This window comes from Phlebotomus argentipes, unplaced genomic scaffold (assembly GCF_947086385.1).
Source record: "Phlebotomus argentipes unplaced genomic scaffold, Phlebotomus argentipes genome assembly contig_32, whole genome shotgun sequence".
NCBI classification, from domain to species: Eukaryota; Metazoa; Arthropoda; class Insecta; order Diptera; family Psychodidae; genus Phlebotomus; species Phlebotomus argentipes.
In genome coordinates, this window is record NW_026776187.1 from 2562981 (window position 1) to 2587241 (window position 24261).

The following is a 24261-nucleotide window of genomic DNA, read 5'->3' on the forward strand; positions in this document are numbered from 1 at the left end:
TTCTCCGAATTTGAAACAAAGATCCGGCCGTTAAACACAGCAATTTATAAGGACATTTCTGCGTGGAAACAATCATGACGGATGAGAGTGAAGGAAAACCATTGAGAGAAAAAAAAATCCATTGATCTTTACACTCATTCCATTGTTCTCTTAATTTTTTTTTTGATAAATTGTCAAAGAAGATAACAGGTGACTGATGACTCCTGCGACACAGTTTCAAACATACCGCAAGCTTTGGCGATTAGCTTGACTGCGTTGGATATTGCGTTGATCTTTCCAGCGCGCGAAGCGATTCCGGAGCGCCAGGCGCACCTCGAAGTTGAGGAAGCAGTACAGGAGTGACACGGACAGACCCTGAGTGCTGAGCAGGAGAGAACGCACGATGGCGAAGACGTAGCCGGCCACGCCGTCGTCGTTGGGACCCGCCAGCACCACCAGATAAGTGATGCCTAAGAGTGGCGTGAGCACCAAGAGGGCCTTGGATGCCTTCCTGTACTGACGCGTCTCCACCGTCGTTGCGGAGCGGAGTTTCGTTATTAGGACCTGCACGGGAAGATGCACAGAAGTACACAGATTAATGCCAGACAGAGAGTAGTGAAGGAGATTGGATGGTTGCTCTTACCCACATAATTCGCGATAGGAAGATGCAGTTGATGAGGAGAACCAAGCATGCTGGCACCTGGAAAATATAGTCTATCTTCGACTCCCTCATCCACGTGCAGTCGATCTCGAGCTTGTTGTTGGGCGCCACTTGCAGCGCGTGAGAATTGCTCGCAATCCCCTTGACCACTGCCCAAGTGATCACAAAGAGTGCCGGAGCTCCCCAGCCGATCGCGGCGTAAGCGTTGAACTTGAGTCTATCCCGGGAGAATGACTCGATCACGAGCACGTACAGATAAAAGCCTGCAATGTAGTGAATTTTCCACAATATGATTGTGTCTTTACATTCTGCCCAAGGAAAGTCTGTGTGTGAGATTTGTTTGACAAATAGTGAAATGTCTCTATTTAGAGGGAAGATTCGGCAAAGTGAAGACACATCAAATGTGTAATTTGCTTCTCTGTTCAAATATTGCCTCCCCTAAAATTAGCAAGAGTATGTGAAAATGTGCCAGACCCCATCAACCCAATTAACACTAATTGAGAGCGCTTTTTTGCTGCCTGTTGAGGCACTTTTCCACACTCTGGCAGTAATGCTACATTGGTATACAGAGAAAATCTTAAGGGTGTACCCAAGCTGAGACGTACCTTCAACCAGCATCCAGAAGAAATTCGTGAGGCTGAAGTAGTGAAAAATCGTGACGAGGAAAATGCACTCAGTCAGACCTTGTTGAGGTGAGGAAATCTGCAAAAGAAATCAGGACTTAAAGATGTCTTTAATGCTTCTGTTATCGCGATGATTAGACTTGCCTGAAGCGACAGAGTTAGCATCCAAAGAAGAGCACTCATGATGTAGGATGTGAAGAGATTGGCATGAATGGTGTTCCGGAGACACCGAAGGTCTCTGAAAGAGGACCAGAAAGGGTGTGGGTGGAAAATTGGCCGTGTCTGTTCCGTGTCGTGATCTTGGTCTCATTGGAATCATCTTAAAATTTCATTTAATTCACCCCCGCGCCACTCCACGGTCACCCCCACACCCCGCAAGTGGGTGGGGAGAAATTTTAATTAGGCCTCAAACTCTCGAGAGAGGAGAAAACAGATGAAAATTTCATGCAAGACTTGTCAGTGGCTGGCACAACCCACCTAAAGTGAACGAAAATGAGCACGGCAAGGAGCAAGGAGATCAGACTTATTGTGTAGCCCACATAGTAGATAATCGTTGGGAGTTCCACGCTCAACTCAAACTCCTCCTGCATGGACGACGACACGGGCACATGGTGGCATTGATTGTAATTCGTGTAATTATCCCACTCTCCGTTGAGCTGACAATAGCGGGTGGCATTCTCTGTAAGAGACAATTCCACCCCCCACAACATTAAGCGAATGGCCGTCTTCCGCACAGGCTAAAAGTCACTCTTACGCCTCGTGTCGTAGCGAATGCCTTGAAATTCCTTGAGGCACGGAAGAGTGGCCCAAGTGCCTCGCTTCGTGCGTGGCCAGCACAGAATTGTGTCGAAGACGGTGGCGCAGTACAAGTCGGAGACCTGAAACGAGATAGGGTTGTAAAAGAGGGCGATTAGCGGATGAATTGATGTATTATTCAAGTCATCAAGGGAATTTTATAGCTACATAATTGGAGTATAAATAATTGAGCTATCAATGTCCTGTCTTACAAGCGCAGCAGACAGATCTTTTACTGTATTAACGCACAATCGCAATATGTGGTACACAAAAGTAGTAACACAAAGCGTATACAAAACTTAGTTACAGTGCTGCGAAAGCGATTTCAGGGATATTTCATGTCACTTCAATCACTTGTGCTACTCAAAGGAAATCTATTTTCTTAAACACACATTTCATACTGTTCATTAAACTGTCGGTTTTTGACCTCACTTCCTCCGGAAGTCTTTGCCTTTGAACTACTTTTTCCTTTTTCAACCACTTCTAGTTCTTTTCGTCCTGTTTTCCCAATAAATCTCCTTCGCGAGCATAGAGAGAATATTTATCAATTGAATTTCGCATCAAGAACATGACTGAAAAGAAGGTAGAAAGTAAATTAATACAGCATTTACTTGTCATGATACGCTGAGAGTATGAAACACAATTAAAATATTTGTAATTACTTGCAAACAATTTTTTAATTGCATTATCTAGTCAACCCAGTTTCATCCCAGTATCTATAAATAATAACGAGTTAACTCGAAAGTTTGATAAAGTTTGCAATGCGAATAAATTATTTTATTAATTAGCATTTAACTACTGATATCAGCTTATTTAGTTGATGGAATGTTTCATATGTTCTGGCACATGTGTTCACGCCTGAATTCGCATTAATAGCATGGAAAGTTTAATTAATAAATTGCTATTTGTCTACTTGAATTACACATAACATCACACATATATATATTAATTCATGTTTTTTTAAGTACCGACAGTGAAATTGTTTACGTTTCGCAATTTTGGTGGGATTTCGCCTGAAGTCATTTAATTAATTTGCGTGGTAAAATTCCTCATGGAGGAATTCAAAAACAATCCACACGCTTAAATTACATTTGTGCCCCCACAAATACTGTCCAATTGATTTTCATTAAAAAAAAAGAGAGCATCTGGTCAGTGTTCAAATAATTTACACATTGTCATGTGACATTTTTGTGGGAATTTCCTTTTGCCACTTGAGGAAGGAAAAAGGAGTGCGCTTTTTCAAAGTGAAAAGAAGAAAAATCAATAAAAGTGATCACTTCAACTTTGCAACTTTTTCCAACATTCCTCTCTAAATAATTCAATGAATTCTCCTTCCGATGGAGCATCATCAAGGCTCAATTCACTCAAGATTGAGCATCAATGAATACTCAGCCGTCAGCACTTCTCTGCACACACACACACACACGGATTGGGGCCATTTGGGGCTCTTCACCGCCTGCAGACCATTTGAGGGGTCTTTGAGCCTCTTGGGCGGGAAAGCGGCAGGGATTGAAAATCATTTTCAAGTCTTTGAAGCGTCGAGTGCAAATGAAAGGGCGTGAGATGAGGGATTTCCCGTTGATTTGAGTTCTACTTCTGCCCACCTTCTGTTAATTATAATTCACTATACTAACGAAGGCTGTGCTTCAAAGGCGAACGGATCCGCTCTCTTGCCGACAAACTATATTACACGAGAAAATACTTGTCCAACTTGACAAACATGATTAACATTTTAATTATCCCTCCTTAAATATTTTATTAATCCCTCATCATAACGCTCCTCGATGTCATATTTTCCCATGCTCACACGTGAGATGCTCTGCAGGGGGGCGTTTTTCAGCGGCTGCGGAAGATGCTTTATGGCTCTCTTGGAGCCGGAAGAGTGCTTAAGAGTTTCCACGCTCGAGACCATTTTATTGACCAGTGAGCTCTTAAAGACGCCTGCAATAACTTTTGACAGTTTTTCCTGTCCTCACGACGCACATCTTTCTTTATTGATTGAATTATTTCCTGACAGTGACACACGTAATTAAATTGTCCCGGTCTCATTATTTAATCTCCGGCAAGCCATTTAAAAAGTCCGAACAGGAATTATGAATTAATCAAATAAAACTGCTCAATTGGATGGACTTATTTCCGTGCTTTGGCATTAAAAGCCCTCAATTCCACCCCGTGGGAATGATTTGAACGAACTCTCACTGGCAAAGCTCTGCTCTTTGCGATGGCTTTTGAACTATGTATATGTGTATGGTAAAAAGTTTTTGGGGCGCTGAACTTCTTTAGAGAAAATGAAAAACTTTCACTCTCATTTGCAATGTAGAAGAGATTTTGAAGGCATGCAAAGCCCCTTGATTACAGTGGAGTGCCTCCGCATAATTTCGATTTAAATGCATTGGATTCCATTCACGCAGAGGTACTTTGACAAATTAATAATCGATATTTTCACGTAGAAATTTTGCGTAACGCAGAAAGGAGTGGGGTGGGGGGGAGGAAATATGTTGATAAAAGGTGAAAAACATGACCAACAACTCGTGCGGAAGAAATCGATGGAATTTTCCATTAAAATATCAATTAAACTTGCGTGAATGCTGCAAAGATTTACTATTGATGTCACATAGCTTTTCATTTTGTTTGCCTCTAATTGAGTTTCACCCCAGAAATTTTGTTGGGTACACAAATTGAGGGTCAGTGGTTAATCTGTGGCGGTTTTCCTCAACTATTTTGCATGCTTTGTGTGTGTATGTGTGTTAGACAAGTGATCTTGAAAAGGGGAAAATTGATAAGAGTTTCCTTCTGTTGCGACACATTGAAAGATAAATCATCCTTGTGGAAAACTCAAGATAACTCAAAATGAACTCTTCGTCTTTGTTCAGTGTTTTAGAAAGGAGAAAATATTCTATTCATTTCTTTATTAATGCTATGTTAACTCTTAATATTTAATTTCCTAATTTTACTCAATCAATAAAGTTACTCATTTGTGAGACCAAAAAAACTTTCTGATAAGTTTGTTAATATCTTCTAAGTTTCACTTGATTATTACTCAATTTTCGTCAAAATGAACTATTCAAATACAAATATCTACCCTAATTGCTCCATCTTAGTTGTATTATCGACTTGATGGAGAACTGTTAGTGAACTTAGAAACTTGCTTAAACATTTTAAATTAAATTACAATCGATTTTGCTCCCTATCAGCTTCAGCAAAAGGCCTTCGGCTGTTTTTATTGTGTTCTTTCAAAGCTATATTCTCTCGATCGTTCCGGTGAAATAATTCAAAATTTTATGAAATTTATATCAAGCATGACAGAAATGTTCTTCAGACAAGCTCTCAAGCTCCGCTGGAAAGTATGGTGAGAGGCAAAGAGACGCACTTTTAGGGACAAATTGAATAAAACATGGTGAATATTTAATTGAGAGTGAAGGAGTGAATATTTCATGCACCGCCAGAATCACGAAAGATTTTCTTTATAACCAAGATTTAATTATTCCGTTGCAAATAATACGATATATCTTCAGGTTAATGCTTGATTTACATTCAGGGTGTAAATTCCTTTCACGTCTCTCCATGAGAAATTTCCCTGGTGAAATCTTGAGAATGTGTCTGCGAGTAAAAAGACGGTATCGATGGAAAAAGAGATGGAGTTGCGACGGTGTTCTGAGAAATTCCTCCAAATAAATTGTAAACCATATTGATGGAATTTCGTTAGATAGCGAGCGAGCGAGAGACACAATTTAGCATGCCATAAAGTGTAACATATAGAGAGCATCAGTGTAATCTCACCTCCTCCAATTCCTCTAAATGCGATTTAATCAGGCATTTTAGCTCGATACTATTGTTAACAGCTTGGAGAATGTCCTCAGGCAGGGAGATGTTTTCCTTCAGTAGTGCCACTGTGACCTGCGGGGGAAATTCTCACTGATGGGGCGCCGGTCGATGAGCGGCGGGACCGGAATGCGGGGGGGCGACAGGGAGATTTCGATCGGAACGCCCGAAAGGCCTGGCAATTAATTGTCTTTGGCAATAATTGCTTGAAATTACGAAAATTTCCGTATTGTGTGTGTGTGTGTTGCTGTCGAATCATCCTCAGAACGGCATTTGCGTGTGAAAAGGATCCATAAAGTCCCTTTGAGCTCCAACATTCCACACCCAACCTTTGGGACAACTAATTGTTTTATGCGCTGGATCATCAACGACTGGTTATTAATAGGAATTCCCCTAAATCATCAACTCCTCTCGGCGGGAATCAGAAATTTTGCGAAAAGCTTCACAAAGCGTTATAACAATTCATTTTGAACAAGTCTGATAAACTGATTAGACGCCGTATCGAAAAATGCAAAAGCAATTATCAAAATGACCAGCACTAATGGAAATATGCACCTGCATGACGTGAAAAGGTGATAAAGCACAGAGTATATTCAGGAATTTTGGAAAATGCACATGAGCATTGTGCATTATAATTAATTTACATGGGACTTTGAGTGTGAATTTCACCTCCAAAGGTCGCCAAAATTACAGTCAAATTTTATCTGTCATTACCATGCACACTCTTGGGCGTTTGTGCCATTTGTAGCGTCCAGAATCACGACAGAACTCCTAACAATACTTTTCACCACGAAACTCTCCCGCCAGTGGACAGAATATAATTTTCATTTATGCCCCAAAGCAGCTTAGGAACGAGCGCGCGGTAGAGAATTTCCCAATAATGTTTCTCCACCATTTCACTCTCGTAGTATTTATGGTTGGACTTCCCGGGGAAGTTTTCTGTGCGCAAATGGGTGGGGGAAAAAAGCAGTGATGGTGTCTTGTAACACTCTTCTGCTACTCATTATTTACGTATATGTATGTATATATATTTTAATACGACACGTAAAGTTTGTTGATAAATTGTTTTCAAAAAATCTCTCTTTTCTGCCACTTTTTTCTTGCCATCACCACTCCGTATTAAAGACTTTCCGAGGCTTTTTTGTCATCATGTGAAATGAAAAATCGTGGGAAAGCGATCACCCTTCTTGAACAAATTCCTTCCTCCCACTGAATCGAATTGTATTTCAATTCAGAACATTTAGCAAATAAGACTGTGAACGATTGCAAAGCAAATAGTGAGAATGAGGCGCGGTGAGAATTGTGTTGAAAGTATATAGTGAATTTTCTGTATATAGAAATGATGGGAATACGATTGAGATGTGTTAAAGTACTTGTCAAGTGATAAATTTGGTCTTTCCCGTGAGATTTCTTTTCCACACAATTTAAAGAGAATTCAAACGAGGACGAATTTAAAGCGCTGGGGATCTGAAAATGTCTAAGAACATAATGCGCCAACTATGAAATTGATAAACAACCATTCATTGGCATAGCAAATAAATGAAGAGTGTTTATTTTTAATTATAAACCTCATTTCTTAGACAGAGCAGCAGCTTTTCACATCATAAACTCTTCACCTCTCAGTTAAAACGTATACTTTTCATTCAGGGACGGAGGAAATTCACTTCTGAAGTAAGTTGAGAACTCAAAGGAATTTAAATATTAATGTGGGCAAGATGAGAAGCCCTTGCACTGACGTCACACGGGCACTTAAAGCTTTAAAAATGTATGATTTACTGTGAATAATTACAGCAATAAGAAAATAGTAAGTGAACGGCAATTTCCTTTATAATCTGGCAAGTCTTTTTCATCGCTCTTCTTTCATATTTCCTCGTTTTCTATCCGCAATTGCTGAAAGAGCTTTTGCAAAGCACTCTCGCAAAACAATTAACAGTGGAAACAACATTAACAATTACACAAATGAAGCTTTGAGAACTTTCATCAAAGTTGCGAGGTTTAGCAAAAAGTCGAGCAACCACTAGTGCTAACCTTAAAAGCCCCTCGGGACAAAAGTCAAGACAGAGGCAAATTGGACCGCAGACTTGTTAACCAAATTCTACAGAACCTCCCCCATTTGGGGCTTGAACTTTGGCAAGGGTAGCACACAAGTGAAAGTTAAAAATAAACAAGAGCGGAGAGAGAAGCCAATTTTTCAACCCATTACAGCATATCTCAGCGTGTGTGGGATGAAAGTTTGTATAGTTTGCAGCGAAACAGGGACGAAACGGCAGTGAATGTGTCCTGAATGATGTACAGCAAAAGACAAACATGCTCTTCAGTCAATAATGGATGAAGCTGCTTTTTGTGCAGAATAAGAACAGAAGTACAGCATTTAATCATTTATTCATGCACCTGAATTGTAGTTGAAATGACAAATGCGAGAATAAAGCCCAAGGATGCATCTTCAAGTCGAGTCGGGATTTAGAAAATTGCTCAGAGACGGGAAGACAGGCAACAAGTGTTTCAAACAAGTCTTAAGGCTTCCATATAACAATACACAATGCTTTTTCTGACGTAATATAATTCACAAAGTTTAAATTGTACAAATCTACAAGATGTAGCGAGAGATATGCAAGAGTCGTTCCTTTATGCTAATTTAACTGACGTCAATCAAATGCTTTCGTTGGAATATTCATTCTGCAAAAATCTTCCAAAACTGCTGGAGAGACTTTATCAATTGAATCATATTTCTTTAACGAGATGCCGTCATTCAGTGCTGTTGTTTAATTTTGTCGACAACATTGAACAATTTGACGCGAAGGCGTCGCAGTTCATATATCTAATTACTTGGGGTATTAATTCCCTCTTCTGAATAACACGATATCTCTCCACATGCTCTGCTTAACCCCTCTTCTCATTACTATATAAATAGCATGAGCGAGAAAAGTGGGATTACTGCATGAATCCACTCATTTTGGCGATATGTTCAATTAATTTTAAAAGAATTGGAACACAAATATTTGAGGAGCGCAAATGAAATAATTAGAAAAATGCTCTTCGACCATATTTGCGGCATTACGGCGAAAGCTTCTTATAAAACCCTAATCTCTGCCACACACTCTTGCCAAATACTTAGTTATTATTCTTTCCTCTTTGGCGACGCGCGAAGAAAATAGGAATTAAGGCCCAGTAAACAAACTCACGAAATAATCCACGTCGACCGGAAAGCAATCAAGCAGTCAATTTGTTTCTCATAAATTTTTCCTTAAGCCACGCTACAAGGCGAGCTTTTTCATCCGGTTGTCATATTGCGAGGTATATATACAGAATTTTTCAAAAACATTGTCAAATTGCTCGTGTTTGTGTATATTTTTCCTCGTTTGATAAAATACATCCCAATATATATTGGATATCACCATCTGGATTTTCTCGCACAGAATATGAAATCATGCGGAGCTTCATGTGTTTTCCATGTGAAAAATATTTATGTAGACGTGCTCTACGGGAAATTCACCATGGATCTTCTCCAAACAACCCCTGTTGAATGAATTTCCTATAAAATGTGGGTGATATTCTAGAGAAAATTCAGCTGGAATAGCTCCGTGAATATCCCAAAAGTTGATGGTAATTTGGGGACACAGACTCCTAAAATTGCACGTAAAATGAGGTGGAAGTTAGTGAGAGAATGACCAGATTCTATACGTGAGGATTGAAGAGACTTAATTAGGAACTTTTAATGGGGGAATGTAGGAGGATTCACCTCAACTCGAGCTCCCCATGTGCAAATTCTCACAGAATACGCCCTTTTTCCACCATGAGTATTCCACAGGTTGTATCTCTGGCACTGAGAGAAAATCACGGGGAAATTTTACTGGCAAACGGCGATAAAAGTGTCTCATGAATTTATTCACTGTCAAAACTAAAAGCAACAGTTGGAAAATCAGGAATTATTTGAGAAAAAAAATCCCACATAATAAATATATTTAAGTATATTTTTCACGGATTTTCTTTCAGTGTGAAATGAAACAAAATACTCAAAATGTGATTTTAATAGGCAAATCTTCCCAGGACTTTTTGTTCTTTATTTGTTGTATTTTTCGAAAAAAGCTTCGCGATATATTTTTGAGTCTATAAAATGTTTTATTGATTTCTGCGCTAAACGATTTATAATAGGCTCCGCAACTCGTGGTGCTTTCCCACCACCTAGAGATACCCTATTTACATACATTTGTGTGTCTACAATCTCTAACATTAGGCCTGTGAAGTGTACAACTCTGTGTCTGCCTAGGTTTTGTTCTCTGAGATTCCACATAAAACTCCGAGTGGTGCATTAATTAATTAAATTCTATAAAATAATAACTTCTCTGTTCTATGCTCCAATTAAAACAGCCAGCAGCTAAATAGCAAGACGGAGAGAAAGTACACAAGAATACCTATTGCATATAATTTTCTTTGGTCTACTCAGCATCCAATATTGCATGTTTATCTGTGTATCAAAATATTTTCACGAGTAACAGCATTCCCAGTATTATAAGGAGATGACAGGAGCAGAACGGACTGCGAGAAGCAACAGCCCGAGGACACTATCTGTCCAGGAGCCAGGGAAGCACAGGCACGAGATTCCATTGAAATGGAGAAATTTTCATACAATTGGAGCGTCTTCGTCCCACCTTCGCGTGACTTTTTCCGTCTCCATTCAAGAGTGATGGGAAGAAGGAAAAAACGAGACTTTTCACTCAACCTCAGGGGCAGATTGGGTGGCAGATTAAAGAGCTACAGGTGAAGTGGGAATAAATCTCCCTTCATCTGTGATTTTGGGGGTGTATTTAGGAAGAGAGAGAGAGAAGCAAATTGAATTAGGGGCCAAATAGGCAAACAGACAACCACTGGAGGTGATGTAGTATGAATATTGAGGGTAGCATCTTAGGGGGACGTTTGAGGCGAGCTTTTTGAGCTTCTATTCATCACACAACAATTTGTGGCATTTCTTTTATTCTCCCGCATGACATTCTTCTCACCACAAAAGAGTCGACTTATCTTTTGTGAATTGTACAAATATCCATAAAGCAGGTGATTTTAATTTTTGTCCCCACACAATTCTCAACTCCATTTACATATCCTGGAATTACTTCTGTGCTAGAGTAGATTAAAGCCTGGGTATTCGTCCTGTAGCCCAATTGGACTGATTATAATCTGGGGACCAAGTCAATTACTCTTTGGTGAAATATCACTGACCGGAGTTCATTTTTTCCCAGAAGTACCATCGCGTCAATATAGAAACTCCTAGTCAGAATATATGCAACCACGCCTTACTTTTCGCTCCCTGTGCGATACACATAAAGTAGGACTATTCTCATTTGATGAGAAGCCACAACACTTTATGTTAATAACATCCATCCACTCATATTTTTCCTCGTGTAAAATCTCACAGCTAATATTCGAGATGAGAAAATAGCAGCAAGATAAATGATTGAGGTTTCTCTGTAACTTCATTGCGAACTCAACTTCAGGCTGGGAAAATTTCACACAGAGCCTCGATGGTTTGTGTGAAATTCAAATAAAGCCACATGACACGGGCGCTAAATTGCCTTTCTGCAAATGCTGCCAACCATATCCAACTGCGCGACGATATTTCAATTACTCTTATTAATAATATTAAATTAAGAGGATAGCTCGAAAGGGAGCGAGGGAGAGTTTAATGGGTGTAATGAGGAAAGGGTGAGAGTCTGACAGAAGCATAAATGTACTGCACTTGATTGATTGCTAAACATTTCCTTGACCCTCGAATAGATCCATCACGAAATTGTCAATTTTTTTTGATAAACCATCCGGAATTTAAAAAAAAAAATGACCAATCATCAAAATTCTCATTTAAAACATAATCTAAAGCTTTTACCATGGCAATGTATTACAAAAAACCCGTGAAAATGGTGTACGAGGAAAGTATTTAACAAGCATTTTATTTTATATTTTGTGTCTGTTTTTTCGGATATAAACATGCAATTTTTACACATAATAAAAAGCACTTCAAGTTAACGTTGAAAAATTGCTTGCAATTAAAATTCACAGTATGTTGAGAATTTTACACATCGTGATTATTTGATGAAACATGAAAATTTTTTAAACCTTTTTAAAATTGCAATATCAATTTTAATTTTAATTGTGAATACAGTCGCTCTAACGAACTCTAATTGTGGACAAATATTGTGTAACTTTTGCAAGGATTACTTTACCGAAATGCAACAATTGCAACCGTAATTAAATTATCCTGTCTGTGCGAGTGTTTATATTAAAAATTTCTCATAATTCGTCACATTCCAATTTAGTTTTGTTTATGGATGTGTTGTGTGAAAGAAATGCCGAAATGTGGGTATGAAATTTCCCTCTAGAATAATAAGTGAGGAAATGGAAAAATTCTGCTAATAAAATCATCGCGCGTATAATCATATTTTGTGAGTATAGAATCCACTTCCAGCGTCGTGATTTTGAAAAATTCATTAGATGGAGATCACTTGAGCTCATTTCAAGCATAATCACACAGCAAATTGCTCATGAATTCTAATGAATGAAGTAGAATATCATGTTCATGTGTGAAAATTCCATAGAGACTTTATCCCATCGCCTCTGTTCGTGGATCAATGCCTGCACGAGAGCATCATAATGGGTGGAGAGCATCCAGCAATGGAGGTGAAATGAAAGGTGGGTGGATTTTTCGTTCTGAGGGTGGATTTTTTAAAAAGTCTCTCGGTGCGCTGAAAACAAACTGTTGCGCCCAATTTCCCAGCTTCTGTGCCACTCCGAAATGATTATCTCCACTGAATATGAGATACTCTTGTATGCAGCAAAAACACACACGCACTAGCATTCACGAATCCTCCTCTGTATATCCTCAGTTGGCAGATTCTCACGGACAACTGCGGCTAGAGATGGTGATTATTTTTAAAAATAAGCTTATAGATAGCACACTCTCTCACAGAAAATATTATGTCAAGCGCGCGCGAGGAGGAATTTATGGAGGATGTGACTTGAGTGAAAATGAATTTGGGAAATTGTTAGAAAAATTCCCGTCAACCGTTTATCAAGTGAGGCGCGAAAAAAAACTAATCACGACACGCTGTGAATCAACGGCCAGAGTTGATTGACTGTTGACGGAATTACGGGAGTTTTGGCGTGCAGAACATCCAAACGCGGAAGAGCCGGAGCGAGTGCTTTCGCCAACAAAGTGCTGAAGACTGAACAGGCAGTTTCCATGAAAATGATCTGGAAGGAGAGAGGTCGGTTCTGGTGTGTGTCGCACATGCCATGGCGAGAGAGGAGAAAATGCTATGCGTCGCACAGCATCAACGCAACCGACTCCGCCAATTTTCCTCCCAGCGCTCCGCATATTCCAGTCAGATAAATTATTTATGAGACAGGCAAAAAGAGGCTTGCCGGGAAAAATTCCTCTCCATCTTTCTGCCCATCGCGCGGCGTCTCTGGTGCGCCTCGAGTGGCGGCCGAAATTGCTGACAAGGCCTCAAAAGCGGCGATAATGACAATGATGTGGGAGGCAAAAAATGCATATATAGCTTCATTATGTCGCCGGGCTGGGAGGGAATCGTGCTAATTGTTGGGCTCTTGAGCGCACCCTCGCACAGCTCGTGGCATCTCCTTCCCGCTTATCACCCACAAAGAACACAGAATTGCCTCTGGAATTTCCACTGCCAGACTCCTCTTGGACGTGAAATTCAATTTCAGCGCACAACCCACGATTGTCAAGACTCAGGCAATCGCGATATTTAAGCGCTTGAGCACCCACGAACCCACAAATGCCATGTTTTCCCGATTCTCAATACACCTCATTGGCAGTCATCAGCATGAATGGTTTCCTTAAGCGATGAAGTTTCAAGATGAAAGGATGAGCAAGTTTTGAACTTGATTGATTTCCGAGCTATGATCGAAATGGGATGAAAAACCCTCGAATATCCTGCATAATTCATACAAAAATTCTCTTAAAGTGGTAAATTTGAACAAATTTTCCAGTCAATATTTGTGTTAATTGTAGAAACAATTATTTCTGAATATTTTATTCAAATAAAGTGCCTGTAACTCCTATGGAAGCCGATAGGAAAATTTTATGAATATTTTTTTAAAGATGAATGACCTATAAAAATTCCATAAGAACTCATGAATGAAATTTATATTCTCAAGAGCTTGCTTGAGAGTGTTTTAATGAAATTAAAAGTACTTGTTCATGCTAATTCCTTTTCCTTTCTATAAAATATTTTGTCTAAGTTAGGCGCATGTAATAAATTCAAGAGAACACTCACTATTATACGGTTAAAGTGGTAAAAATAGGCGAAGTACGTGATGAGAATCAAAGTTGAGGCGTGAATGAAATTACCATCAGCGAACTAATATGATTATTCCTGCAAATTGTGTTGAACTGTGTAATTGGATTTTGATTATTCAGTTGTCGCTTTGATATTTAAAACCTAATACAGCCAGATGGGGTCTGACGAAGAAACTTCCTCGGAGTTGCGGAATTTTTTGTTTGAAAACACCTCCAGTCCGGATGTTAAACCTTTAGGTGGATAAATTTATAACAAGATGCGCATCTTGGCGTGTATTTTTAGCAACACAATAGCTCATTATTTTAACACGGTCGGAAGTGGAATTATGAAATAAAAAAGTCATAGAACAGAACATTTTCAGACTATTCGCCCTGTTACTACCCTGGATGGCATCCGGTCCATTGTCATGTAAAATTAATATAAATACATAATTTCGCTTCGCAACGTGGATGGAAAATGTATTTCAACAAGTTGTTTGAGAAAACTTTTGCGAAACATGTCGATGGTAAAAGAGGATTTTTAGGTCCCCGGTGAGCCAGGATTCTCGCTGGAAGGGAGGAAATAAAACAGGTAGCAAATAAAAGTGTGTGCTGAAATACATGACAAGAGGTGAAATCGCGAAGCTTAAGCAAACAACGGCTGGAAGATTTTTAATAAATAATACACGAAAGAAAACTTCTCAGATGAGGAATTTTCATCAAATTCATCGAGATTTCACTCAATTTCAACCCACCTAAGAACACTTGTGTAATTACACACCAGCGACATGAATATTTTTGTTGTGAAATTTTTACTGGTGATATTTTCACAAGATTACATTTTCCATATATGAATGAAGTCTCATGGGGGAAAAAAGTGGAGAAAAACAGTATCATCATGTTGCAATTTATTTAGCGTGGAAAAATTGGAAAACACGATAACGGCCAAATTTGTGGGTGAAGAGAGAATTCTTCTTCACTTGGTGTTTTCGGTCCTTTCGCTGCGAGCAGACAATCCACCTCCACGCGGGCTGAATTGCAAATGTGTCGCGAAGGAGTCATGAAAATTTAATTGAATATACAAACGGCCAAGTTCGTCGGATAGAGGAGAAAAAAAACACACACACCCAAGGAGATTCTTCACAAGATAAATTTAGAAGAAAAAGACCGTCGTTCTTAAAGTTAAAAGCTCTGCCCAAGTGAAAGAGGGTGGAATTATGAGTTGAGAAAACAAGTAATTAAAGAATGACTGCGTTTTTTTTTCACTAAAGATTACCTGATTGTTCGACTTAATGACTAACAGAGAATGTAAAATAGAGAGAAACAGAGCATAATTTATAGCTTTCGTTGTTCACAAAGAGAAAAGAGTTATATTTCCTCTGGACATGTGCAGGAAGAAAAGCATAAATATAAGCTTTCTCTGGACGTCTTGAGAACTGAAATGAAACACATTGTTGAGAAACATTTCAAATAAAACACAATTTGGTTAATAATCAGAAGGAATGGAAGAGAAAGAAGATGCAGATAATCACAAAGAACACTTTCTTAGAGCAAGAAAACTCCTCCTTTGATAGAAGGAAAATACAATTTCCCAGGAAGACTTTTGACATGGAAGAATTTGTAATTTGAATTTTTATCATTTAATAAGAACACCACATGAGTCTTCAAGCGCAACTTATCTTATTTTTTAACAAGTCTGCAGGAATCATTAGAATTCCTTTCCCACGATAAATCCCATTTCATCGTCTCGAGCTTTTGCCAACCCCTTTTTCGCGCTCGTGCTGAAAAATGCTGCCACTTTTCCACCTCAAGTGGGAGAGCATCTTGAGATAAAACACTTTTTGCAATGCCGCTGAAATCCAATGAAGTGTTCTGTCATTGATTCCATCGTATTCCACGCTATAATGCGTGGATAATTCACTGAATACGTGCCACGCGGGGCTGAAGAAAATCGTCGTGGAGAGGAAAAGTGTCAGAGTGTGAAATCAAATCAGTGGCGTGAATAAATTACGAGCCGCCCCTCCGATTATGGGGCTGACACACGACAGCAAGCGGGCCTTTTATCTAACCCAAACGAGAAGCATGCCTGAAGATCAAGCCGGAAAAGTCGCGGTATTTCCTCACGTCTCCTCTCATCCATGCACACGCTTTTTTTTTCCACTCTAGTAAATGTGGGCAAAAGGGGGATGGCGAGACATGAAATACGATATGATGGAGAAGAAGGGAAAATTTGCGATATGACTGGTGTTTTTCCTCCAAATTCTACCCACTCTCACACCCCAGCAAATGTCTCATATGAATGAGAATATCTCATGGAATTCTTTCCAAAGAGTCACAAAGTGTCTCGCGTGTCAGAGGAAAAATACCCCTCTCGAAGCCCTAAGTCTCGCCAGAGGATTCTTCAAGTTCGCCGGGTGGGAAATGTGGGGGAGGCACGCAATTTCAAAGAAGAAATTGAAGAGGAAAATGGGTGCAAAGAACATGTCTTTTAAAGGAGAGTGTGATTTCTGAACTTCTAAAAGCAATTTAGTGGTAACAATTTTTTCTTCATCTCTTCTTTTACTTCCTTTTTCCTCAGGCTCTGATTTTTCTTTCCGGAATATAAAATCATAAATTTTCACACAATTGTTTGCCTTTTCACTCTTTTTTTTGCTTTCAGCAGTGACAAGTGGCAGGGAAAAATGTGAAAATTGACAAGGGGGAGAAAGAGGGGGTGTTGAATGGGAGGAAACATGTTTGTAAATTCCAGCGCAGTTGAATTAATTTGTTGTAACTTTTATCAGGAAAATGATGTCCATTTTGTGTGATTAAACATGCAGAATTAATTGGATTGAACTGATAGTAAATTTACCGTGAAATATTAATTTTTTTTTGTGTATTATGTCACATTTGTGATACGAATGAGCGGATCATTGTAGAATAATTAAAAAATGATTGTTAAAAAAATTATAAGCTTTTAATAAAGTACATAATTTCACTGTATTTGTAAAGAATTTCACTTTGATTCATATTTTAAAAATCAAAGCAACAATACGAAAATAAATCCAAACTCTAATCCACTTTAACCACGGAAAAGCGTTTCTAACTTAAATATTTCTTTGCTTTCTTACATATTTATGGACAAATAAATTGCTGTTGTTTCACAACAAATAAGAAACCAAATGTGGCTAAATTGTCTCTGAGTGCCTATGAATTCGCATTAAAATAGCTTGTTTCTTTTCCATATAGTCTTCGATCTGATAAGAACTTCGAGAAATCGATAGGGAAACACAAAGGTTCGAAAGCTCCTTCGCTGCCGCTCAGGAAGCTTTTTGGGTGCGAAATTTATGGAAATTGCTCTTCAAAAGCTAAAAAATCGCGTGTTTCTCCCACACTCTCGCAGAAATTTCCCCTCCCTTTTGAATCATCTTCATGATAGCACACAAATATCCGCGCACTACATAAACATGCCTTCATGTGACGAAATCTATGTAAAAATAGCCCCAGAGCGTCGGCTGAGCGGAACGAGTGCGAAATGCGCCAAATGCAAAGAGGCGCGAGTAGAGATCAAATGCTGTTATCAGTTCTGACGATGCCACCGAGTCGAGCACCACAAGCAGACTCCTGATCGGCTCGCAGTTATCTCTCTGGTGTCACGGATTCCAGTCTGTGATCTCTAGTTGTCCGACAGAGTGACTTTTACTGTGTCTCCTCGCGATCTTTGAGACTCTCTTTCTCTTCCGGGTTTCTCAGCGCGTCCAAATCTTCTTCTTTTGTGGATTTACCAGTGCAATGTGCAAGAAGAAAGCAGTGAAGCAGTGATCTTGCGTGCAGTGGAGAGAGAGAGAGAGAGAGGGAGAGATGAATCTCAGAAATCTATTCAGTGAATATGACTCGGCGAATATCACAGATGAGCACTTGCGATCCGTGAATGACTCGCTGGAGCTCAAGTGTCTCCTTCAGGCGGCCACTGAGACGTCGTCGGAGGAGATTGAGGGATGTCCCATCTTCTTCGACTCCGTCCTCTGCTGGCCACGCACTCCCGTGGCCACTTGGGCGGTGCAGCCGTGCTTTTCCGAGTTCAAAGGCGTCAAATATGACACGACACGTAAGCAAACTCCTGGTGTTTAGACGCCCTTTTGGCCACCCCCAAAATCCACCCACACACACAGAGAATCAGGCGAACGTAAATGCAAATTGCGTTGAAAGTCAGAAATGAAATTAACAGAGAAAACCTGGCGCAAAAATCTTTATTTCCCCAGCCTCGCAGAAATAATAATCTGCTAATTAAACATTCACGGTTGATTAAACATTAATGAACGCGAGAGATCATAAAGATTCTCTTCGTGCATGTTTAAATAGTGTATCTCTTTCAAATTAATTTTTAATCCACAAGACACAATTTCTGTTTATCGAATCACATGTGGATTTTTCTTCAAATGATAAAGACGCGATTACATGTGGGCGGACGCTCTGAGGGTTCACTGACTATTGCATAATTATATCAAAACGTGTTCACGCCAGAAATTCAACTAATTCGTGGAGTTTTGTTACACTGCGATTTGAAGAACACGCGTTTTCAAATATTTATCTCACTCTGAGTCTTTCTTTCTTACCATAAATTAGAGAGTGAGATTTACTGAAATTGCTTAGAAAGATTATAGAGCTATCAACATGTACAAGAGTAACGAGTGTAAACCATCCAAAATATTGTAAATTAATTCTCTCTATGTACTCATCATTTAATTGGGCGTAATTGTTAATTGTTAGCGATTTATTTCATTGATTGCAGCAACAAGTGATTGCATAACATGAAAGCAGGAATAAATCCCAATTGTTGTGCATTAAATCGTCCTGTCGTTCTCAGAAAATGCAACAAGGTATTGCCATTTGAATGGCCAGTGGGACAATTACACCAACTACGAAGAGTGCTCTCATATCTCACGTGATTTCCTCGCTGTGTCTGAATTTGAGCCTCACGTGGATCTGCCCACCTACATCTACTGCATCGGCTACATTCTCAGCCTCCTCACACTCCTGCTGGCCACCGGCATCTTCTTCCACTTCAAGGAGCTTCGCTGCCTCCGCAACACCATCCACGGGAATCTCTTCATCACCTACATCCTCTCCGTGCTTGTGTGGCTCACGGCGCTCAGTCTGCAGCTCACGCACGCCTCCACAAACACCGCATGCACACTCATTGTGACACTCTTGAACTACTTCACGCTCACCAACTTCTTCTGGATGATGGTGGAGGGACTGTAAGATATTGAATTACACATAACTTCTGCCCACCCCCTCGTATTGATATTCGACTTCAAAAAGGTACCTTTACACCCTCGTCGTGAAGACATTCTCGCGCAGCAAGCCGCACGTGGGCCTCTACATGACCATCGGATGGGGCGTGCCGTTCGTCTTTGTCGCACTGTGGGCCATCATAAAAGCCACCTCGACGCCTCTCAAGCCCCACAAGATGACTGGGGTGAGTGCAGAAGTGCTTTGTCGCCGGTGGAATTAAGTGATTTTTAAATATTCACCAGCACTCAGAGTGGAATCTCTGTTCAGATAAGCCACCGAAATATTTTATTATCATCTGTTATGCTTACCCTTAAAGAAAAAAAACCCAGAAAAACACTGTTAGCTTCTCATTAGACGGAAGAAATGTAAAATATTTTGTTTTTTCTCCCGAAAATTAGCTAGAAGCTTGCGACAAGACACGCTAAATGACCGCTAATGACCCGACAATTAGCACTTCTAAAGTGCCAGTGGATAAAGACACTCTCTCTCTCTCTCTCTCTGTCTTTCAGCTCGATATTGAGTGCTCGTGGATGAGTGAGTCACTCGTGGATTGGGTCTGCAAGCTTCCCGCGTGCACGGCTCTGCTGGCCAACCTCATCTTCCTCGTGCGCGTGATGTGGGTGCTAATCACGAAGCTGCGAGTGGCGGAGAATAGCGAGACGAAGCAGTACAGGAAGGCCTCGAAGGCCCTTCTCGTCCTCATGCCGCTGCTCGGCATCACGTACTTAATCGTGCTGTCAGGCCCCTCAGAGGGCGTCGGGAGTTACATCTTCGCCGTGGTGCGCGCCATTCTCCTCAGCAGTCAGGGCTTCTCCGTCTCCCTCTTCTACTGCTTCCTCAACTCCGAAGTGCAGAACGCCATGCGACACAGATTCAATAAGTGGCGAGACAAGAGGAATATTCGGGGCACAATTGCCCATAGATTCCAAAGGTGAGCAACAAAAGTGAATGCACGACGTGTTTAATGGTTACACAGAAACTCGGCCTACATCATGAGACTTCTTCCTCCCTCGTAAATCCCCACCTATGACTTCTAAATTTCATTATTATTTCTGACACGAACGTGGGATATCAAGATAATACGTTTTTTATACGTCATCGTTAAAATGTTTATTTCTTAGCCAAATATTTCAGGTGAATTTTCTTTATTATGCAAAGTCAACGATGTAACATCCTAAATATTAGCATGTTGTTTTAGGATGATTTATCACGTTCATTGCGTCAAGATTTCTTTCACTATATTCAGCTGGTCGCTTGGAAAGTTACAATCAAAGAAAATCGGAGGAATACAATTAAATTCAACAATTACTTTTCCCCCCCAAGTTTGACCTTTGAAAGACCTTCCTTTAACTATCTTTCCAACTCTCTTCCAGTGCCCAACTGTGCTAAAACACACTCATCACTCTCTAATCATCAGAATCACCAAACGAAAGGTTAAATAAACAAGTTTATTATTGTTACTCGAAATTCTCACTTGCGCCTCTTCGCCCCTTTCGCCCCTTTCGCCCCCTTCGCTTGTCCCTTGCCGCCGCGCTTGAACATCCCCATCTTCCGCTTCACGGCGTTCTTCTTCTGGTTCTCCATCTGCTTGTTCTTCAGATTCTCCAGCCGGATGCGCTTCTTCACAATCTGTCCGGGATCCTTCAGATCCAGATCCGCCTTGCGCTTCTTATTCTGCACATTCACATTGTGCCTCGCCCACTGCTTCGTCGGATACCTCTGCACCCTCGCCGCGCCCACCTCCTCCTCCTCCGCTCGCTGGCTCTCCTCAATCTTCGTCCTCTCCTTCCACTCCTCATAGCGATTCGTCTTGTACGTGGCCGGAATCCACACACCCGACTCCGTGCGAATCTTCCCCTCGCGCGGATCCTGCACCGCCACCATCTTCTTCTTCACGCGATCCCACTTCTTCAGCTTCCTGGCAATCTGCACACCCTGCTCATTGTCCGGCCCCACATTGAGAATCGCCTCGTTGGCCTCGCGACTGAACGAGTTCACCGCCAGTCCATCCTCGGTGTGCTTATCAGCGGAATGATAGGGTATCCAGGGTTGATCTTTCCGTGTCTTCCTCTTCTCCAGCACCTGCAAACAGAAGCATAGGCGAGATATTTTCACGGCAAATATTGTTGGCAGTCGCGGAGACAGTAATCTTGGGCAAACAGCACAAAAATTCAGCCAATGTAAATGAGCACAGAAACCGTCTCTTTGCCTCTTGAAACTGCGCTCCATCCGTACGCATCTCGTATTCTCACCAGAAATCCCAGAACAAGAAGCATTTCTAGTTTATCAAAATAATCAGCGCACAGCAATCAACCTTGAACACGATCAAGATCGACCAAAAAAAATTATATATCTAAAAACAATTCTGCAAGAACGCCAATATAAATAGAATTTTCCGGGAAGAAGATCATAAAATGTCGCTAAAGACGTACAGCGGAAATTTGAGATTTTCCCCACTTATTGTGGAAATTCCTCTCTCTCTCTCTCTCTGTCTTAATGCCAAACAATACAGAGAAAATCCCGCCCATGTTCATGAGACGAACTCGCTCTGCGTGTTTATTCTAAACATCACTTTCTTGACTTAAACATAAACATGACAAGATCCATGGAAATTCATTCACGCATTGTTCTGCTCAATTTGCGGGGTCTTTTTTAACACGATGAGCGATTGCCGGGAGTTTAATGGTCTTGTCGTTGGGATGATAATGAAAATGGAGGACAAAGTGTGAACTTTGAACAGTGAAGTAAACAAAAATTATATTCACCTCGTCATCCTCCTTCTGCTCCTTGTGCGCCTTGAACTTCTCCACGGCCTTCTTGTGCTTCTCCCTCTCCGTCTTCATCATCTCACACTGGGCCACGGTTTTCTGCGGATTCAGCTCAAAGATTGTCCTCACGGGCTTGTAGCCGTTGATCTTCTTCACCAGATCCTCCTTCTTCTCCCGCAGACCCGCGTGATCGCCCACGAGAGCCTCAAAGACGTCCAGCGTCTTCAAGTCCAGCCGATTGAATGTCTTGGCCTTCTTGTTGGACGCCGTGGAGGCGGCAGGACGCGATCGAATGTACTGCTTGTACGCATTCACTGTCGTTTTGTACATCTTTGCAAAGTCCGATCCCTGAGACAATTCCACAAACGCGTCCTGCTCACTCTCCAGCGCCGCGTTCGGCACAATTCCAATCGCTTGTCCATCGCCAAAGTCCAGCTGGCGATTCAGGAAGATGTAGAGATCATGAAAGTGGGCTACATCCTCGGAAGAGAAGATCGTGAAGGCCGTTCCTGAACGCCCAGCGCGAGCACATCTGCCCACACGATGGATGAACAGCTTTGGCTTGCCGGGGAAGTAGAAGTTGACCACATAGTCAAGATTGGGGATGTCAATGCCACGCGCTGCGACGTCAGTGACCACCAGAACGGAGGCTTTCTTGCTCTGGAACTTGGCCGTGTTGATCTTCCGCGCCGACGGATCGAGATTGGAGTACACGAAAGTGCTGGTGATGCCGACACGCGTGAGGAGCATTGAGATGAACTCCACATGATGCTGCGTGCCGGCGAACACGACTGTCTGCGCGTCGGCCGGAATGACGTGCTTCAGGAGCGTGAGGAGCGCAGCGTAGCGCTCTTCGCTGCGACAGAAGAGGAACTTCAGCTCCAGCGCCTCCGGCAGCTTTGACTCCACGTCCAGACGGATCAAAACAGGGTCTGAGAGTCCCGCCTTGGCGAAATCCACCATCATTCGCGGCAGAGTGGCGCTGAACATGACCATTTGCTTGGCGTGCGGCAAACGGTGGAGAATCTCCGTCAGTTGCTCGCCGAAGCCCATCTCGAAGAGTCTGTCCGCCTCGTCGAACACCACATAAGACACCTCAGACAGCTTCAGATTCATCTCCACGCACACGTGCAGAAAGCGCCCCGGAGTGGCGACAATCACGTCCGGATTCGAGTGCAGCGAAGAGAACTGATGATCCATGGAATCTCCGCCGAGGATAAGCACTGTCTTCAGGTTCAGGAAGCGCCCCAGCTCCTTGATGAATCTGTACGTCTGGATGGCGAGCTCACGAGTGGGCGACAAGATCAGAGCCCGCGCACTTCCGACATCCTTGCGCGTTCGCAGCCTCTCAAACAGCGGAATGAGAAACGCCGCGGTTTTCCCCGAGCCCGTCTTCGCCATGGCCACCACGTCGCGTCCCTCGAGGATGTACGGGATTGTCTTGCGCTGGATGGGCGTGGGGAATTTGTAGCCACGCTTCGTGATGCCACTCAAGACGCCCGCGCTGAGTCCCATCGACTGGAATCCGCCGGTGTTCTTCTTTTTCTTCCTCACCTTCTGCTCCTCCTTCTTCACATTTGGCATCAAGGAAAAGCCCTCCAATTCGTCCATTTCTTCCGTGAGAGAATGAAAGCAATCGAGATTTATAGAGATTTTCGTGGAAAATTTAGCAATCGTCGCAATCGTTTACCTTAAGAAGATTGTTTTCCTCACAGCAACAAATGACGTGAAAAACACTGGATTTCGGGGTATTTTGAACTTTCTTAGCTATGAAAACTTAAAGAGACAATTTTCTGGTAAAATTCAATGAGATTAGCAAGTTAATGAGATGAAAAACCAATAAAATCCGTGCAGAAACTTTTCATGCACAAAACACGTGTGTTTTGTTTTGACACTCAAACACTGTTGCCAACTTTGATTCATGACATTTTGTCAGATTTAGCAGAATTGTGATCATTTGGACGAGTTGAATTTCATAGATTATGTTTGGATTCTTTAATTTGATTGCAAAATTGAAAAAATAAGCTGAGAAGATATTGAAAATGA

The 24261-nt window shown here is 41.3% G+C and overlaps 3 protein-coding genes across 3 annotated transcripts; 1 reads left to right on the forward strand and 2 right to left on the reverse strand.

Annotated features, from left to right (window-relative positions):
* Positions 1-134: 134 nt before the first annotated feature.
* On the reverse strand, positions 135-6622 carry LOC132264259 (diuretic hormone receptor). The gene is made up of 8 exons (XM_059764375.1): positions 6595-6622; positions 5839-5969; positions 2018-2141; positions 1741-1942; positions 1408-1501; positions 1246-1342; positions 623-903; positions 135-543 (listed from the first exon to the last, which is right to left on the reverse strand). Exons 1-8 carry the CDS (start codon positions 6620-6622, stop codon positions 217-219), a joined length of 1284 nt encoding a protein of 427 aa, XP_059620358.1. The 3' UTR covers positions 135-216.
* Positions 6623-17800: 11178 nt separating this feature from the next.
* Positions 17801-20892, forward strand: LOC132264114 (diuretic hormone receptor-like). The gene is made up of 5 exons (XM_059764195.1): positions 17801-18257; positions 19017-19410; positions 19475-19631; positions 19957-20378; positions 20821-20892. Exons 1-5 carry the CDS (start codon positions 18011-18013, stop codon positions 20834-20836), a joined length of 1236 nt encoding a protein of 411 aa, XP_059620178.1. The 5' UTR covers positions 17801-18010; the 3' UTR covers positions 20837-20892.
* Positions 20404-24119, reverse strand: LOC132264113 (ATP-dependent RNA helicase DDX54). Its single transcript, XM_059764194.1, has 3 exons — positions 23906-24119; positions 22213-23828; positions 20404-21529 (listed from the first exon to the last, which is right to left on the reverse strand). Exons 2-3 carry the CDS (start codon positions 23824-23826, stop codon positions 20918-20920), a joined length of 2226 nt encoding a protein of 741 aa, XP_059620177.1. The 5' UTR covers positions 23827-23828; positions 23906-24119; the 3' UTR covers positions 20404-20917.
* Positions 24120-24261: the final 142 nt, after the last annotated feature.

Coding starts and splice junctions, on each gene's coding strand:
- LOC132264114 (XM_059764195.1), top strand. CDS start 18,011: ATGAATCTCAGAAATCTATTCAGTGAATATGACTCGGCGAATATCACA. Junction 18,258..19,016: donor CGTCAAATATGACACGACAC/GTAAGCAAACTC, acceptor TGTCGTTCTCAG/AAAATGCAACAAGGTATTGC. Junction 19,411..19,474: donor TGGATGATGGTGGAGGGACT/GTAAGATATTGA, acceptor GACTTCAAAAAG/GTACCTTTACACCCTCGTCG.
- LOC132264259 (XM_059764375.1), bottom strand. CDS start 6,622: ATGGCACAAACGCCCAAGAGTGTGCATG. Junction 1,943..2,017: donor CATTCGCTACGACACGAGGC/GTAAGAGTGACT, acceptor TGTCTCTTACAG/AGAATGCCACCCGCTATTGT. Junction 1,502..1,740: donor CTCATTTTCGTTCACTTTAG/GTGGGTTGTGCC, acceptor GTCCTCTTTCAG/AGACCTTCGGTGTCTCCGGA.
- LOC132264113 (XM_059764194.1), bottom strand. CDS start 23,826: ATGGACGAATTGGAGGGCTTTTCCTTGATGCCAAATGTGAAGAAGGAG. Junction 21,530..22,212: donor AGCAGAAGGAGGATGACGAG/GTGAATATAATT, acceptor TTCTGTTTGCAG/GTGCTGGAGAAGAGGAAGAC.